At 34.5% G+C, this 15914-nt stretch overlaps 2 protein-coding genes across 5 annotated transcripts; one reads left to right on the top strand and one right to left on the bottom strand.

Annotated features, from left to right (window-relative positions):
* Positions 1 to 813: 813 nt before the first annotated feature.
* Positions 814 to 8626, bottom strand: LOC129885635 (uncharacterized). 4 transcript variants are annotated; one of them, XM_055959985.1, is made up of 9 exons: positions 8304 to 8626; positions 7804 to 7884; positions 6914 to 7034; positions 6716 to 6810; positions 4912 to 4983; positions 3326 to 3589; positions 3107 to 3218; positions 2057 to 2246; positions 814 to 1436 (listed from the first exon to the last, which is right to left on the bottom strand). In XM_055959985.1, the coding sequence occupies exons 1-9, from the start codon at positions 8325 to 8327 to the stop codon at positions 1355 to 1357; spliced, it is 1041 nt and encodes a 346-aa protein (XP_055815960.1). In that variant the 5' UTR covers positions 8328 to 8626; the 3' UTR covers positions 814 to 1354. The 4 variants fall into 4 exon arrangements, with proteins under 4 accessions (XP_055815960.1, XP_055815962.1, XP_055815961.1 ...); XM_055959987.1 differs by having other exon boundaries at positions 3107 to 3215; positions 8304 to 8621; XM_055959986.1 differs by having other exon boundaries at positions 2057 to 2243; positions 8304 to 8618.
* Positions 8627 to 10536: 1910 nt separating this feature from the next.
* On the top strand, positions 10537 to 15914 carry LOC129885634 (mitotic checkpoint protein BUB3.1). The gene is made up of 9 exons (XM_055959984.1): positions 10537 to 10912; positions 11222 to 11352; positions 11759 to 11841; positions 12620 to 12886; positions 13587 to 13662; positions 14500 to 14580; positions 15128 to 15206; positions 15295 to 15395; positions 15477 to 15914. The coding sequence occupies exons 1-9, from the start codon at positions 10796 to 10798 to the stop codon at positions 15562 to 15564; spliced, it is 1023 nt and encodes a 340-aa protein (XP_055815959.1). The 5' UTR covers positions 10537 to 10795; the 3' UTR covers positions 15565 to 15914.

The raw sequence follows: 15914 nt of genomic DNA, 5'->3' as shown, positions 1-15914 counted from the left end.
AATCTAATTGTAACGACGCGTTTTCTCATCCTTTATATTAATATATATATATATATATATATATATATATATATATATATCTTATTACTCTAACTGTGAAATTGTAATTACCCCATGATTGATACATAAATATATGCCAATTAACCGTATAGTATTGTTTCTTTATTGTAAATAAATGCGGTGAAAATCATTTTCTCCTCTAACTTTGCTATAAAACCATTGAAATAAATAATTACATTAGAATAGATGTGTAGAAGCTAAGAACAAATTGTTGATAAGTTGTGTACAAAAATACTTATTTAAAATGAATGGAATATTCTTAAATCTGTTAATAATATAAGAGAGGATTTTTAATCTTAAATTGACTAAAAAGCAAATTAATAAATGTCTCGATCCACTTTCATCATTTGCCAAATCCTAATGAATCGTCGGAATTTCCACCACAAATGTTTTTAAAAATCTGGCAATTCACGCTGGAGCAAATAATAACTACACATATTTCCTGAAAATACTCGGATCGCGATCTTGCTGTCAAAAGTTTAAAACCAGGACCAGAGAGCCTAAAGCTTGACGAAAGTACACTACATTCCATACGTCATATTCAGTTGATTTCATGGTTACAGACAGGCATTAATGGCTTGATTAGAAGTTGAACAAGAAACGAGAACAATACAGATATTACCCCCACAAGGAGTAAAATTCACCATCGATGCAAGTACTAACTTTTTTTTCTTAACCTTCAAAATAACGTGCACGAAGACTTGCATAAAGAAGTTATTTTCTGGGATGGGAATGTTCCTATTAACGTGAGAGTCGAAGGCCTGCCAAAAAGGCTAAAAACATCTCTACATACTGTTTCCAAATATCAGAACTTTTCCTGACATAGTACACCAGTAATATGATAGAAATGAGATTCGCAAGGAAGCAAACAGATCTCAGGCTTGCATATCCTTGTTAAATCAAATTCTCATATTGATCACATGATTTCACCAATTTTCAAAGTCATTAACAGAATCTAATCGATTACAAAAACAATGAGACGAGGTGATATTATTTCATTTCAGCATGTTACTTACTCTATTTAAATTCCAAAAAGAAGTAACTTAAAAAACCAAACAAGAAAACGAAATGGGAGGAGAGAGAGAGAAGGTTATCAATGAGGTACATGGGAGCTAGGGAGGCATCTCTATAAATCACAGGTTACCAAGATTTTTGTGTTCCACCCAAAACAGTGACATGATGATAACAAAGACTGAACACGTACAAGCAGCAGAAGAATAAGCAACTCTGTCGGTCCTGTTGATGTATAGCCGTAACTCAGGTGACCAAAGACTTTATGACCATAAACTTACCACTATTCATTATCAGGCAGCTCCTCATCTAGACCACTCTGAGCAATTCTATAGTACAGGATACCCATGGTTGCCATGCAAGCCCTGCACATAAGAGAGGAGAGAAGTTTCATGTCCACCAAAAACTGAACCTAATAATAATAGTAATGGCAACCATAAAAAAACACATAAACAACCTTTACATAGTCATCTGAGAACTAGTTTTGTTCTGAATGTACAGGTAATCTTAGGGTGTTAGCTAGCAAACTCTTTCCTGAATGTACAGGTAATCTTAGGGTGTCAGCTAGCAAACTTCTTTCTTCCAGGAGGTTTTTAATTTTCTTTTTTTTTCTTCTTTTTATTTGTACTTTTCTATTGAAGCTGGGTATATGAACCAGATATTTTGGGTCAAGTATCTATGTCTTCCCATAAGTAGTCAAAGGGGCAGGCGAAAATTTTCAATCCTGATAATGTTTCCTGATGCAAAATCAACAGAACAAAAGGACATGTGACATGATGACATGTCAATCTGAACGAGTTCAAAACAATGACTAAGACAAAATTAAGCATGGTTTCAAGATTTCTTAGTCTTCGAAGTATCATTTATCAAGTATTCTTCCTTAAACTATTTTATATTTAAATAAAGAAGCAGAATTCAACATAATCAGTTTGATCAAGAAAGGAAGCAATAAAATGGGGAACCCAAGAGTCAGAATTAGCATTACATGATTGCTATAATAAGGAGGAGTTTTCTTGGATCCATTCTTGAAGATTTATGATGGCGTTGACGACCTTCGGTGACTTCATCAACATTTGATGCATCTTTTCGTGGTGGTGCAGTTACTGGTAGAGTTGGTAAGGAACTCGACCAAAAAGGGAGCAATGATCTCATAAACTTATGGCGAAATGAACCTGCTGATAAAAGGCATTAGTTTGACAATAACCACTACACCAGTTGGGTCCTACACGAATCTTATATATCTAATCCGCTCTATTTGGGTTCATGTCATTCCCTATTCAGTAATTCATCTTTCAGTACAGGTGATGTTTTCTCTAAAGCTAACAATTTAAATCCCATGCTTACCCTTACATCAACATACAAATCTATATCTAAATTAAAGACTCCTGACAAGCACCAGAATTAATGTAATGCACCATAACGACTAGACATAATTCCAAAGTAGTCGATATCACTTCTATGGATAATGTTCTTTGTTAAGAACGTATAGACTCCAAGATATTATAGGTCTGTTCAAACAACTTTACTCCATGTGATTTAGGTTCAACTTATCCCTTTTTAACATAATTCAATCAAATTGTGGCACAGACCGACTGGTGCACTTAGAGTTCTACCTCATCCCTCTTTTAAGGATTCAGTTCGACAAATCTTTTTATTTGAAACAGGTAACTTTAATTCAGTTCAACAAATTCAAAATCACAATACAACGTGCACTAATATATCAAGGTAAAGGTTCGACACAAGGAATTCTTATTGTGTTCCCTCCTTTGATAGGGAAAACTCCAAGATACACAGAGAACAAATGCTGGTTAATCATACTTCCTACTTTTCAGAAAAGTCCCAACAGTTTCCTAATGAGACAGATAAATACAGTTTCAGAATACCCAGTGGCAAAATCATCCAAGAAAAATAAAAGTAATAATAAGGGCTTTGAAAAGTCTATTAGTTGCAAATTGCAATGAACTTTTTCTTTCATTTGACTCATGGGAGCTCAGCTAGGAAAGATATACACATTATCAAAAGGAAGAGAGCTCACCCCTCTTCGTGTACTTTTTCCGCTTTCCATCCTCATCATCAGCAAAGTATGATACTTCAGAGTTTTGCCTCTCTATTTGCACTGTGTTCTTTCGTGTGGTGGCTCCAGGCTGCTAGGAATGTCATCATGAATAAGATGCAAATAAACCCAAACGACACACAAAATAAAAATCTGCAGTACAAAATACACCTCCTGCAACATTGAAAAAAAAGTGCTTACACCAGAAGGACTTGTGCTTTTCATGAAATTGGTCTCGTGATTAGACATAGATGAAGGTGCTGAGGTGGAGCCATCCATCTCCACAATGTCCAAGCTTGCAGGTTTAGAAGAACCTGTCGCAATTGCAGCTAATCCTTCAGAATCTTTTCCGCCCACTGAAACCTGCTTCAATGGATCAGAAGCAAAAGCAGGTGGAGGACCTCGAGGTTCTGTTCCTGGCAGAGTCACTGGATGGTTTCCAAACAAATTTTTCTCCAGGCCAGACTGCAAAGCAGCAAAAGATCAGCATGGCCTTGATTTCCACTGGATTCACAACTGGTTAGTTTGCTACAATGAATTCGCTCCCCCCCCCCCTTCCCCCCGCCGGCACAATGAAATTGAAAGAAAAAACACTGAATATTTCAGAAGAAAATCATATTAGGAACTATGACACCGAACTTGGGATTTTTTTTTGAAACTGGTAACATGTGTGTATATACACCTAACTTGGATATGAAATATTTCAAGATTATCCCGTAGCCAAAATACCACACAATACAAAAAATTTCATCTAATAAGTTACAGCCAGATAATGGACATGAAGCTTAAGTGCGATCCTAACTACTATCATCTTCTGATTAGCAGAAGACATAAGGTTCACATTGTAGCCAATGTATATGATGGCACATAGATATAACAGAATATACGTTGAATATTAAGAATAAAGCAGTTAGTACTATCTATGGTGAAATGTGGAGGGTGTATTCCAGGAAACCAAGATAAACTAGAAGTTCATTTTCCATTATGGTTGAGGTAAACTGATCACGATGTTTTAATCTAACTCTCGCGTGAGAAAATGACTTATGACATATAGGGCTAACCAAATATAAGGTCTAAATCTATGTACTTACTTCAACCAACACACTAAATATTGTTGTTGGAACTGTCAATCTCACCATTCCCATCCCCCATTATACCATATGTAACTTACCTCTATGCCAAGCAAACATCGACAAAATAATCTAAAGTAGTTCTCCATAGTAAGATATTTTACATGGTAAACATTTCAAGTCACACAAATGACAAAACACACCGTAAAGCTAAGAAATTGTTGAAAACATGAGATATATTATTTCAAAAGAAAAATAAAAGAGGATCGATAATTGAGTTATGACAAGAAGGTATGGATGGACAAAGTCAAACAGAAAATCACAATGAACACTCAAACTTAATTGTGGCTTTTTTCTCTTTTTTTTGAGAATGGGAAAAAAGGTTTTATTGTGACTTTTACCAGCAGTACGGTGCCTGTCTAACCAAAAGTCCACCATGCATTTATCACATCATTATTTATCAATAGACCTTTGTGGTCAGGCCCTTCCCCGGACCCCGCGCATAGCGGGAGCTTTTATGCACCGGGTTGCCCTATTTATCAACCCTTATTAAGAAATTAACATGCTTCAGAAGATATAACCTATTGGCTACTGAATACTACTCTGTGCCAAATGTCATCAAGCCAGCTAACCATACTCATTATATGAAATTGCTAAAACAAACCTCCACGACCAAAAGGGGGAAAAAAAGATGCTTGCAACTGACAACACAATTACCTGCATAATAGCTTCTTTCAACTTTGTATGAAGGCGTGATCCTGAATCTTTAACACTTTTAGGAGGCCAAATCTGCATCAATAAAGTATCTCCTGAACATCAATGGTGATTGAGAAATGAATATAGTCAAAAAAAAGCTTAAGCTACTGTATCAGAGCAAATCAAAGATTCAAAGCGCCAGTAAGATTTTATGCCAATATATCCAAAGTGGAACATTTCTAATGATCTCAAAATGGTTATTTCTGAATTCATTTTTTCAATAAAATATTCATCTTGCTTTAATAACCGAGAAATTGCTGATGGTCAATGGCAGAAAATTCAGAACTCGGTGAATAATAGGTCTGCCCCTCTTAACTTTCTGGCTCACTCCACTTAAATAACCAGGATTTTGACTGGTCAGGATATGGATCTGTGACGTGCAGCTAACCCACACATCACAATAGGCACTCACACCTCTAGACTAGTGCCCAGTGAGCTAAAAGAAATAATCTTTTAGCTTCTAAGTACAACATAAACCTACTAGTTAGCCGGTTAACTGCAAAAACATAAGGTAGTGACTACATGCAAGTGAACATAAAGATTAAACCACAAAGTACAAGTACCAGCTAGACATCCATCCTAGCCTCCTTTCAGCAACAAACACTCACAAATTCATTGCAAAGTAGACTTGCGAATAATGGAACGTACAATTTCTTTTTTCTGTTACTTTTGTTAAATTCTTTAATAAACAGGAATAAAAGGCAGATGCTAAAGTACAAAATAGTCTCTCTCTTCTAATTCAAATGATACTACAAAAGCTCCTTTCAGCATAAATCCAATTTTAACAACTCAAGTCATAACCGGTCTCAAGGCAAAACATATTGTTAAATAACAGTTTATCTGGGCAAAAAAATTGTTGTTTAATAGTTTTGCACTGGATAATGTGAGTATGAAGTTCATCGGAGACTCAAATTGCCAATTCATTTGTTGGCTCTTATCTTTCCACCTCCGAGCTCTTCTTCATGAACATGTTCATGCTAATACGCTTGCCCAATTCTGAGTTTGGGAGGGGGGTGAGGTGGAAGTTACAGCATAATCACAAACTATCCCAGTATGTTTCTCCTTTTCTGGATAAAGCTCATTATTTCATCACATATGCAGTTATATCTTGGTTAGAGATTTTCACTAAACATTTAGAATTGTATTGAATAACAATTTCAGACTTTCATTGATATCTGTCATTAGTAATTGTTTCATTATGGTGTGAATAATTTGTGACTAAATGAAAAGATTATCAATCTATTCAACAAGTATTCTGGCTAATCCACTAATAAAGAGATGTCTTCTTTCATTAGGCCACCGACATAACCATCATTTCAGCATGTTTATTTAGTAAACATATAATTGGAAGGCTTTTCATTAACTGCAGACATTCAATTTACAGACAATGTGTTATGCCTCTTAAGTCACCCTAACAAATGACTGCACAGCTGAAATTCACACCTTAATCCAGCCTTTTTTTTTTCTTTTTATAACCAAGAAATCCCTGAGGACTAATGGCACACAGTTCAAAATTTAGTGGGTACTGGGCCGGCCCCTCTACCCTTCTCCACTTAAATATAAGACATTTGTATGTGGCAGGATTAGGATCCATGACGTGCACCTAATCCACATATCACGTGTCACGGCGGCCTTACCAGTAGACCAAAGCCCTAAGAGCCCTCAATCCAGCCATTTCATCCGGGGAAGTTTCATGACAATCAATTTCTTATGCACAAAAGCAACATAAAATAATTGAATAATAATTGTGGAAGGCAGACTCTACCGAAGTTGAACATGCAGGACACACATAGCCAGCTGGAGCAGTGTGTGGCGGAAAAGATTTCAGATGTGAAACCATGCAATTTGTATGTATTGCATCTGCGAAAAGCAATCACCGGTGTAACTAATACTATAAAAGAAGTTATCAACTTATTAAGGGAAGGCATTTTATTTATCGCAATGGATTAGCAAGATTACATACGCAAGCAACCCAACCGAGTTGTCCCAGCATCAGTTCCCTCTTCAAGCACAGACTGACAATGGCAGCATTTTGGAGGCCAATCATACTCTCCATCAATGACCCACTCTGAATAGGTTCGGATCTGAAATTGGGATTTCTTAAAGGAAACACAAAATGATGGAAGATAGAAGGAAGCAAGTGGACCTCATTTGAAGCAAGATCAACAACAAAACAGCTTGACAAGAATGTAATAGAAAATACAAATTGAATACAAAAATGCAGCAGGGTAGATAGTATAACCCAAATTCCCAAAAATAATATTAATTGATCAGGTCTCAGCAAAATTAGTGTACAATACCTGATGGAAACAAAAAGTGAACAACAGTGCATATATTTTGAGCGCCATGAACTTTATTAGTGGGTCAAGTGAAAACATGAAGAGTACCAATTACATCAGAAATTCATAATGACTACTCAATCAGCATAGTCGTATTGGCTTTGATCAAAATCGTTGATGAGAAGATTTTTCGTATTAGCACCTTCTAACACCCTCAAGCTAAGTTCTCAAACAGTTTTTTCGTAATTTATTTGGTCATTAATGATAAGCCAAACTTATATTCAAATAAAAAAGATCTTGTGCTCCACTGCTCCAGAGTTCCAGTCTACTTTCTTATTAGGACCGAAAATTGAAAAATATGGTTGTTTTATGTATACAAATATCAGTGTTATCATCTGAATAAGGTTCCATCCCTCATCTTACTATCAGTTCACCGTTAAGTACAATTCATATGTTGATAACAAATGGAAAATACAGATGTAAGCTCAGCACAAATAACTGCAAGCAAATGACTTTCAATACTAAATAATTTAATATGCTAAAAGCCGAGAGAAAAATAGCAAAAATACAATACCACGCATATTTGATGTTCCGGAAAGCATATGCATTCTCCACAAACAGGGACTTTGTGCACGAAACAGTATAATTTAGTTGCCTGCAATCCAACACAATTTACGATTCAATTAATCATAAAAAACATCACGAGTCAAAGTCCTTGACATCCATGAAGCATGAAATTGTCAGTAAACAACCCAGCCATAGCTGAGAATTTAAACGTAAAAATTCACGAGATAAAAGTTCAGTTAACTTTGATAGCATAACACGCCTTTACCGCCTTCATTAATGAATCTGGAAAATCCAGATACAAATTATAAAAATACTACTAGCTGAAATCCAGTAAATTAGCAATGTACGATTGAAATGGCAATTAAACATCCGATCCAATCAAATTTGCAATAGAAACGCACGTTTGTTTGAATACCAACGACTTCTAACATTTTCCAAATTACAAATTGTTTGATCATCTGAACTAACAACTCATCTATCGCACGAGAGAGAGATGGAGAATAATACCTTTCGACATTTGCAGACCACCATTGCATTGGCTGCAGTACCAGTGAAACAGATGAGTTTGAGATCGTCGGCGATTTGATTAACAGCGAATTGTTAGGGTTTAGGGTGCGGAAAATTCGAATTCATAAATTAAAATCAGAATTCAGAGAGAGAGACTCCAGTGTCCGTAGCGGCATTAACTTCAGATTTATGTTTAGGGGGAGTTTATAGATCCGTTTCGATGTTTGGGAATTGTTGATTGGTTTGATGACGATGGAGCTCGCTACTGGATCTGTTGAGTGTGGGCTCGGTGTTGGGCTTTCTTACGGTACCCAAAACCACCTGACGTGCTATGTCAATGCAAATGTTAGGGGTGTCAAATAGGCGAATTGAATTGAAATTGAAAATATTAAAATGGATTGAAATAAAAATTAAGTTGGGTCATGACCCGTTTAAATTTATTTTGGGCTTAATTGGGCTAAAATTTGGGTTGAATCACGACCCGCCCAATTTGACCCGCTTAATCTCAATAATCTTAACATATTATTATTTATTTATTATAACCACAATTTAAATTTCAACTCAAGAAAATAAAAATAAAAATTTACAAACGGATAGATTAACCCAAAAAGATATAAAATAGCTAGTAACTCATACATTTAATATGAGAACATACATTACACCAATACAAATAAAGAGCCTTAAAATATGTTGAAATTGGAGATTAAGTTGGGCTCAATTGAAGATTCTTTTAAAATGGGTTAATACTTGAATGGATTGAGATTAAACCTGATACAAATTATCTTGAGTCCAACCTATAAAAGTTTGGGCGGGTTATCTATATCTGGGCTCATTTTGACACTTCTAGCAAATGTTGATTTATTTCGTCTCTATATTTAAAATCGCGATATAGAGCCTGTTTGGATTAACTTTTCATTTTTGACTTATAAATCAAAAGTTATAAGTTAAAAATAGGGACAATTTCAAATATATACAATAGATTAATTAGTTTACCACAAATATAGTCATATTTTATTTACATTACTTATACATGAGATATACATTATGATACACTCAAAATTGAAAATAACTTAACTATACATGAAATATACACTGATTATACGTGCTTATACAGCAAATGACAATTTTTTGATAATTATTTTTGCCTAATGGTCACGTGGCGTAATTATCTCTTAAAATTTTTACCTTATAACTTTTGGCTTATTTTTAGAATTTTAGTTTAAAACTAAATGCTTATAAGCCTTTTTTAACTTACTCAAACACTCCAAAAGTGCTTAAAATAAGTCAATTCAAACAGGCTCTTGATATTTCTTTTAAAGTTTTTAATTTGCTCAAATAGATCTTTGAGCCGTGATTTTTTTTTAAAAAAAGGGATAGTTACAGTAGACGCCCATTTGGTCATTTTAATTACCAAAAAAATAATTATTCGATGTATATTTCATGTATAGAGTGTATCATAATTTATATTCAGTGTACAACTCATGTATAAGTAATCTATATTGTATAGTCAGTATATACTTTTTATGACTTTTTGCAATCAATATTGTATAGTCACTATATATTTTCTATGATTTTGACTATTTTTTATGTAAATAAAAATGACTATATTTATTGTAAACTAATTAGTTTATTATATATATTTAAAATTATTCTTTAAAAATTAATAAATTATAAAAAAATAAAATAAATCACTTATTAAATAGTTGTTTAAGGGAGACAAGCCACAATTTTTTTTTACTAATACAAATGTCTTTAGACTACAGGTCAGATCAAGAGCAAAAACTTTAATACCTTTTTTTATTGCTTAGTTATTACTTCATCAGGTACATACTTTAAGACCGATTGATCTGAATTCACATCACAAAAAATTATTTCGAAAAAAGTGCTCTTACCCCCTCTATTCGAATTCAAAGTCCATCGATTAAGAGGGCGGCTAATGGAGTAACAAAATTTTAAAAAATTAACAATATTTTTGATATTTAATTTATTTGATATACATCAGGCAAACATTTGATCATAAAATTTAAAAATCTAATTTTAAATTTTGATCTCGAATCAGAGTGTGATTATTAAATTGCACAGAAGAAAAAGACCTGTAATAAGTTTTAACTCAACTTCAAATCATGAGATATAATTTAAAATTTCCTAACAAAAATTAAAAATTTAATATTACTGTATATCTTTTGGTGTTTGATTTTAGATTTGATGCGCATCTGATCTTCCACGGAAGTACTAGTAGCGCAGCAAAACGGAAAAGACGTTAGGCCCTACCCCACCTTCTTTAGCTCTATAAAATTCTTTTGCCAAACCCAAAACAATTACTCTCTATCTGGCCCCAATTTGAATTCAAATTTTGGAAGCATTTATCTGACCTTTTTTTTCATTTTCAAAATCTCTCTCTTTCTCCCTCCACTCCCTGTGAAACCCTAGTCACTCCCACAACCTCTGCTTATCTCTGAAATCAATCATTTCAAGCAAACGACGGCGATATCATGACGGCGGTGTCGCAGTCTGCTGGAAGAGAGCTCGAAAACCCGCCCAAGGACGGCATATCCAACCTCCGGTTTTCCAACCACAGTGATCACCTCCTTGTTTCTTCTTGGGATAAGGTTACTCACTTTTTCTGAATTCCTAAATCCCCGAGTACATTTGATTTAATTTTGAGCAATTCAATAGGTTTCATCTCTTTTGTGACTATTAGATCTTACTAGTTTGAAATTTAGTGTGCTTTGGTACTTGATTTTGACATGCTTTACTTGAGCCGAGTGTCTATTGGAAATAGTATCTCTAACTTCACAAGATAGCGGTAAGGCTAGTTCACATCACCTAGTGGGATTACACAGGATATGTTGTTGTTATATAGTTAGTTTGATTTATAGTGTGAGTTTTTAAGTTTTAATTGCTTTGCATTTTATTAGACGGTTCGTTTGTACGATGCAAGTGCTAATGCTTTGAGAGGAGAGTTCATGCACGGAGGTGCAGTGCTCGATTGTTGCTTCCACGATGATTCATCTGGATTCAGTGCCAGTGCTGATAATACTGTTAGAAGGTAATATGATGTTGTGTTTTCTAATATACCCAGTGTTTGGATACAGTGCATAGCTGAATTATCCTGGTTAGGTGAATTGTAAGTATTATTCTTTTGTTTTTTCTAGGATTTAATAGTCTATGCTAATTTGCTGACTCTCTTCTTACTGGCTACAATTTTGGGGAGAAAAACTGTGATAATGTTGGAAATTAGATAATGAACACAGACTTTTCCAGTTTCAAGTGATTTCCTGATGATACATATCATCATTTTGTGTTAAGATCGTGAATGGATATTGAAGTTTGAGAAATAGTCATCATATCCATGTCATATTGTTATTTCTTACTACTGCATAGTATATAATTGCTTGAGCATTCACCTTGGTTATAATGACTTTCTCACTGAAAAATGTTTTCCCCTGCTCTAGGCTTGTGTTCAACTATGGAAGAGAGGATATATTGGGAAGGCATGATGCACCTGTTCGCTGCATTGAATACTCATATGCAACTGGTCAGTGTAGATATTCTTGGCATTTACAATTTTTGATTGTCAATCTAAGTTGCTTCTTGCTGCTCGAAGATATGACTTAGTGGTATATTCATTTGATATGTAAGGAGACTGGAAAAACATTACCAGTCAGCTAAAAATTTATCTTGTGCATTCTGTTCTGCATATATCAGCTTTTAATCAGGCTTTCGTGAAAATTGAAATAACCTTTTACATCTTTTCACAATTCCATTCTTATACTTTCTGATTCGGTTCAATATTATGTCCCCCATTGTAAAGCTACCAAAAATGATAATACGTTATTTGCTTTTTTGTATTTACTTTAGCAATTGTTTGCTCCGTTTTTTTTTTGGCTTGTTGTGTTCCAATTGACAAGGTAAAATAATCTAAGAGAATCATATGTCCAATATATTGGTGGCTCCATAGAAGTTTTTGCAACGGAAATTCAATCACTTCAGTCACGACTCAAGTTCTTCTTGGTTGGATAAAGAAGTTGCACGTGCATTTATCTGTTTTCTTTCTCCTTTTGATAAAATTTTGGCCTATCTCTTCAAAAGTGCCCTTCATATGCCTCTTACTATTGTGATCAAATATTAACCTTATCTCATTCATCAGTTAGTATGATATGGTCCAATATGACTTTAGTTTCTGATGATTATGCGGGCCCTATAAAATGTTGACTGGAAATCTCAATGGTGGCATTCTATTATTTCAGCTTAGAGTCGGTATGTTTTGGAAAGTTGGCTCCAATAGAATTATTTGATTTTCTCGTGTGGGATAGGACAAGTGATAACTGGTAGCTGGGACAAAACCTTGAAATGCTGGGATCCTAGAGGTGCAAGTGGACAGGAACATACTCTTGTTGGAGCTTATACACAACCAGAGCGTGTTTACTCTCTCTCTGTTGTTGGGAACCGTTTAGTAGTCGCAACTGCTGGAAGACATGTGAATGTCTATGACTTGCGGAACATGTCTCAACCTGAACAACGGAGGGAATCTTCCTTGAAGTATCAAACTAGATGCGTGCGGTGTTATCCCAATGGAACAGGTTTATTCCTTAATCTCTATTTGCTGCTCCACTGTACAGCTTTAATGGCTCAATATTGGACGTTTGGTTGCAAGGTTTCTGCGTCTCACTATCTTAGAGCTAGTTACCGATAACTCTAATGATTGACACCATATTGGGGTCCATTTACACTATATTGGACTCAATTATCAATCATCACAACTGCCTGCTTTCATAGGACATCCACTCTATGTTGTTTAAAATTTTCAGACTCAAATACTTTAACAAGCACTAGATGTGTCCATTATATATATATATATATCTTTCTGGAGCTTCAGTAGTCAAAATAAAATTATGAATATAGTTCTGCCAGGATTGATTTGCAGTTCTGTAATATCTGGGGGTCTTAGTAAATGAACTAATCTGATTCATTAAATTCAAGAGTCTGGACAATCCTAAATTTGACCATAAAACCACATTTACATCATTATCTGTATGCAAAACCTAGCGACACACAAATATTCTCTGAAGTCTTTCATGATGAATTTTATTGAATGTTTGAGCACATTTTTGATGGCCCATTTGTTGTAAATTCTTGGCGTAAAGGAAAATTAACTTATTGGATATTGAATGTTAGAGCTTCAATCTAACATTAGGTTCCTATTAAGACTTGTGCCTTCATCAATTTTCTGGTTTCTTTGATGCATTGCGTAGTTTTTCTCATTATATGTGTAATTTGCAGGCTATGCTCTAAGTTCAGTTGAAGGTCGGGTTGCAATGGAATTTTTTGATCTTTCTGAGTCTGGTCAATCAAAGAAGTATGTAAATTTGCTAACAATCTTTATCCATATTGTAGTTCCTTTCAAGAGACTTCTATTTTTGTTTCTTGCTTTTTCTTGGCAACTTCCAACTTTAACCATTTGCATATTCCGGTTGACACTTTATACCTTAAAAAATAAAATTAAAGAAAATAATCAATAGGTGTTAATTTTAGAAATTGATACTTTCCTGTTTTCGATATCAAACATAATGAAACTATTGAAAAGGAGTTTAAGTTCTATGCTCTAACGGTGTAAAAAATATTTATACAATTAAGTCACTTATAAGGTAATTACAGTTAATCTTTATGATAAGCAATAATAATGACATATTAATAATGGTAATTAACCTGCGACCACAAGTTAAACTACATTGCCCGTGTATATAACTTAAATCTATTGAAGATAAAATTCTTTTAGCGTATAATACTGTACAGACTGACAAAACAGTGTGTACAAACAGAGAATCATTCTACAATCAAGGAAATGGAATGAGAAATAAAGCCTTGATGTGAAATATAATTTTGAATAGACCTTCTATGTCCAGTCAACTTTTTGCTGGATTGTTTTCTTTCATCTAAGATGTGAATTTTAATGTGGCCAATTGTATGTTGTGGTCATCATAAAAAAAAAGTTTGTCGATGGTTGAATGACGAGATAGAGACAGCTAGTCCTCCTGAAATTGGAAATAAGAATGGAGAACCATGTTATAGGTTAGTTTTTACGATTAGCTCTTTCCAAAACCCGGAGGATGTGAAGTGATTTTGCAATGTGCTAGGTGGATCGTTTGTCTATTTGGCATCTATTCATATGTAATAAAATAGACTCAATGTGCAGATATGCATTTAAATGTCATCGGAAATCTGAAGCTGGAAGGGATATCGTGTACCCTGTAAATGCGATTGCATTTCACCCTATGTGAGTTCCAACTTCACTTCAACTTTCTTTATTCCTGTGTAAATAAATGGAATAATTTCACATTCAGTAAAGTATCTTTTCACTGATATTATGATATATATTTCCTCAAACTAGCGGATTAAGCGGAGCAGTACATGTATAGTTTCATACTTTCTCCTATGGATTGAATTTCATAAAGATGTAACAAAAGTTTTCTTGGCATGTCCAGGACTGAACAATGGCTGATGTTTTTTGTGATAACATCTCATCTGAAACATGACCGCCTTCAATCCTGACATTTCAGAATAAACGGTCTTAAAATATCTGGAGTTTCAATTAATCTGTGTCTTGGATTTATATTTTTGCAATTGTCTTTTGTTACTAACGAAATTTCATGTTCTAGCTGTTAGTTCCAAAATTCTTGACTTCTGTTCCGTTACATAAATTCCTTGATTTTGCTTGTTTGGTTCATTGATATGTTTCGATGTGTGACATGTGTTTTTGATTTCATACTACTGACGTGATCTTAAATGTTCTTGGGTAACATCCCTTTCCATGTTAACTGCAGCTATGGTACTTTCGCCACTGGCGGTTGTGATGGTTATGTCAATGTTTGGGATGGTAACAACAAAAAGAGATTGTATCAGGTAAATATTTGTTGACATTGCCTTTGATTTCTATCTCTCTGTAACTACTGACTGGTATGCTGATTGCTTTTACTGGATCAACCTGCAGTACCCTAAGTATCCTTCAAGCGTTGCAGCATTGTCATTTAGCAAAGATGGTAAACTCTTGGCTGTAGCATCAAGTTATACATTTGAAGAAGGAGAAAAACCGTAAGAAGGCTGTTTTTATTTTGTTACCTTTTCTTGTTACTCCATTATATTATAAGACTTAACTGTGGTTTAACCATGCAGTCATGAGCCAGATGCCATATATGTTCGCACTGTAAATGAAGTTGAAGTGAAGCCAAAGCCAAAAGTTTTGCCGAATCCTACCTCATAAAAACTAGAAATCCTTCTCCATCCTTTCTAGTGTTGAACTTTTTATCATATATTGAAAACAAAAAAGACTTTTTCTATTACATATGTCAGTTTGAATTCCAGGACTCCATGTTCTTGACTGGAAATTTTAGAGAACAGTTAAAAATTTGTAATTATCCACTTAGCAATTGTACCTTTTCTGTGACATTCCGCAGTCCCATTCTCTAAAAATAGAGCAATATCATGGCTGCCTTTGTTTCCATTGGTTGTTTATTGAGCCATATAAAATTCCAGGGATTACAATGGGAGAAACAGATAGATGCTCTGCAGGCATCTTCTGAGTCTCCTCAACTCATTATTCCTTTTACACTA

This window comes from Solanum dulcamara, chromosome 4 (genome assembly GCF_947179165.1).
Source record: "Solanum dulcamara chromosome 4, daSolDulc1.2, whole genome shotgun sequence".
Classification (NCBI taxonomy): Eukaryota; Viridiplantae; Streptophyta; class Magnoliopsida; order Solanales; family Solanaceae; genus Solanum; species Solanum dulcamara.
This window is presented reverse-complemented; position numbering and strand designations above follow the sequence as displayed.

Excerpts from the sequence above, each read along its gene's own strand:
- LOC129885635 (XM_055959985.1), bottom strand. The coding sequence starts at position 8,327 with ATGGTGGTCTGCAAATGTCGAAAG. Across the intron at positions 3,219-3,325 it reads AAAGCACAAGTCCTTCTGGT|CAGCCTGGAGCCACCACACG; the intron begins GTAAGCACTTTT and ends TGACATTCCTAG. Across the intron at positions 1,437-2,056 it reads CTCCTTATTATAGCAATCAT|GGCTTGCATGGCAACCATGG; the intron begins GTAATGCTAATT and ends TCTTATGTGCAG.
- LOC129885634 (XM_055959984.1), top strand. The coding sequence starts at position 10,796 with ATGACGGCGGTGTCGCAGTCTGCTGGAAGAGAGCTCGAAAACCCGCCC. Across the intron at positions 14,581-15,127 it reads GCGATTGCATTTCACCCTAT|CTATGGTACTTTCGCCACTG; the intron begins GTGAGTTCCAAC and ends TGTTAACTGCAG. Across the intron at positions 15,207-15,294 it reads ACAAAAAGAGATTGTATCAG|TACCCTAAGTATCCTTCAAG; the intron begins GTAAATATTTGT and ends ATCAACCTGCAG.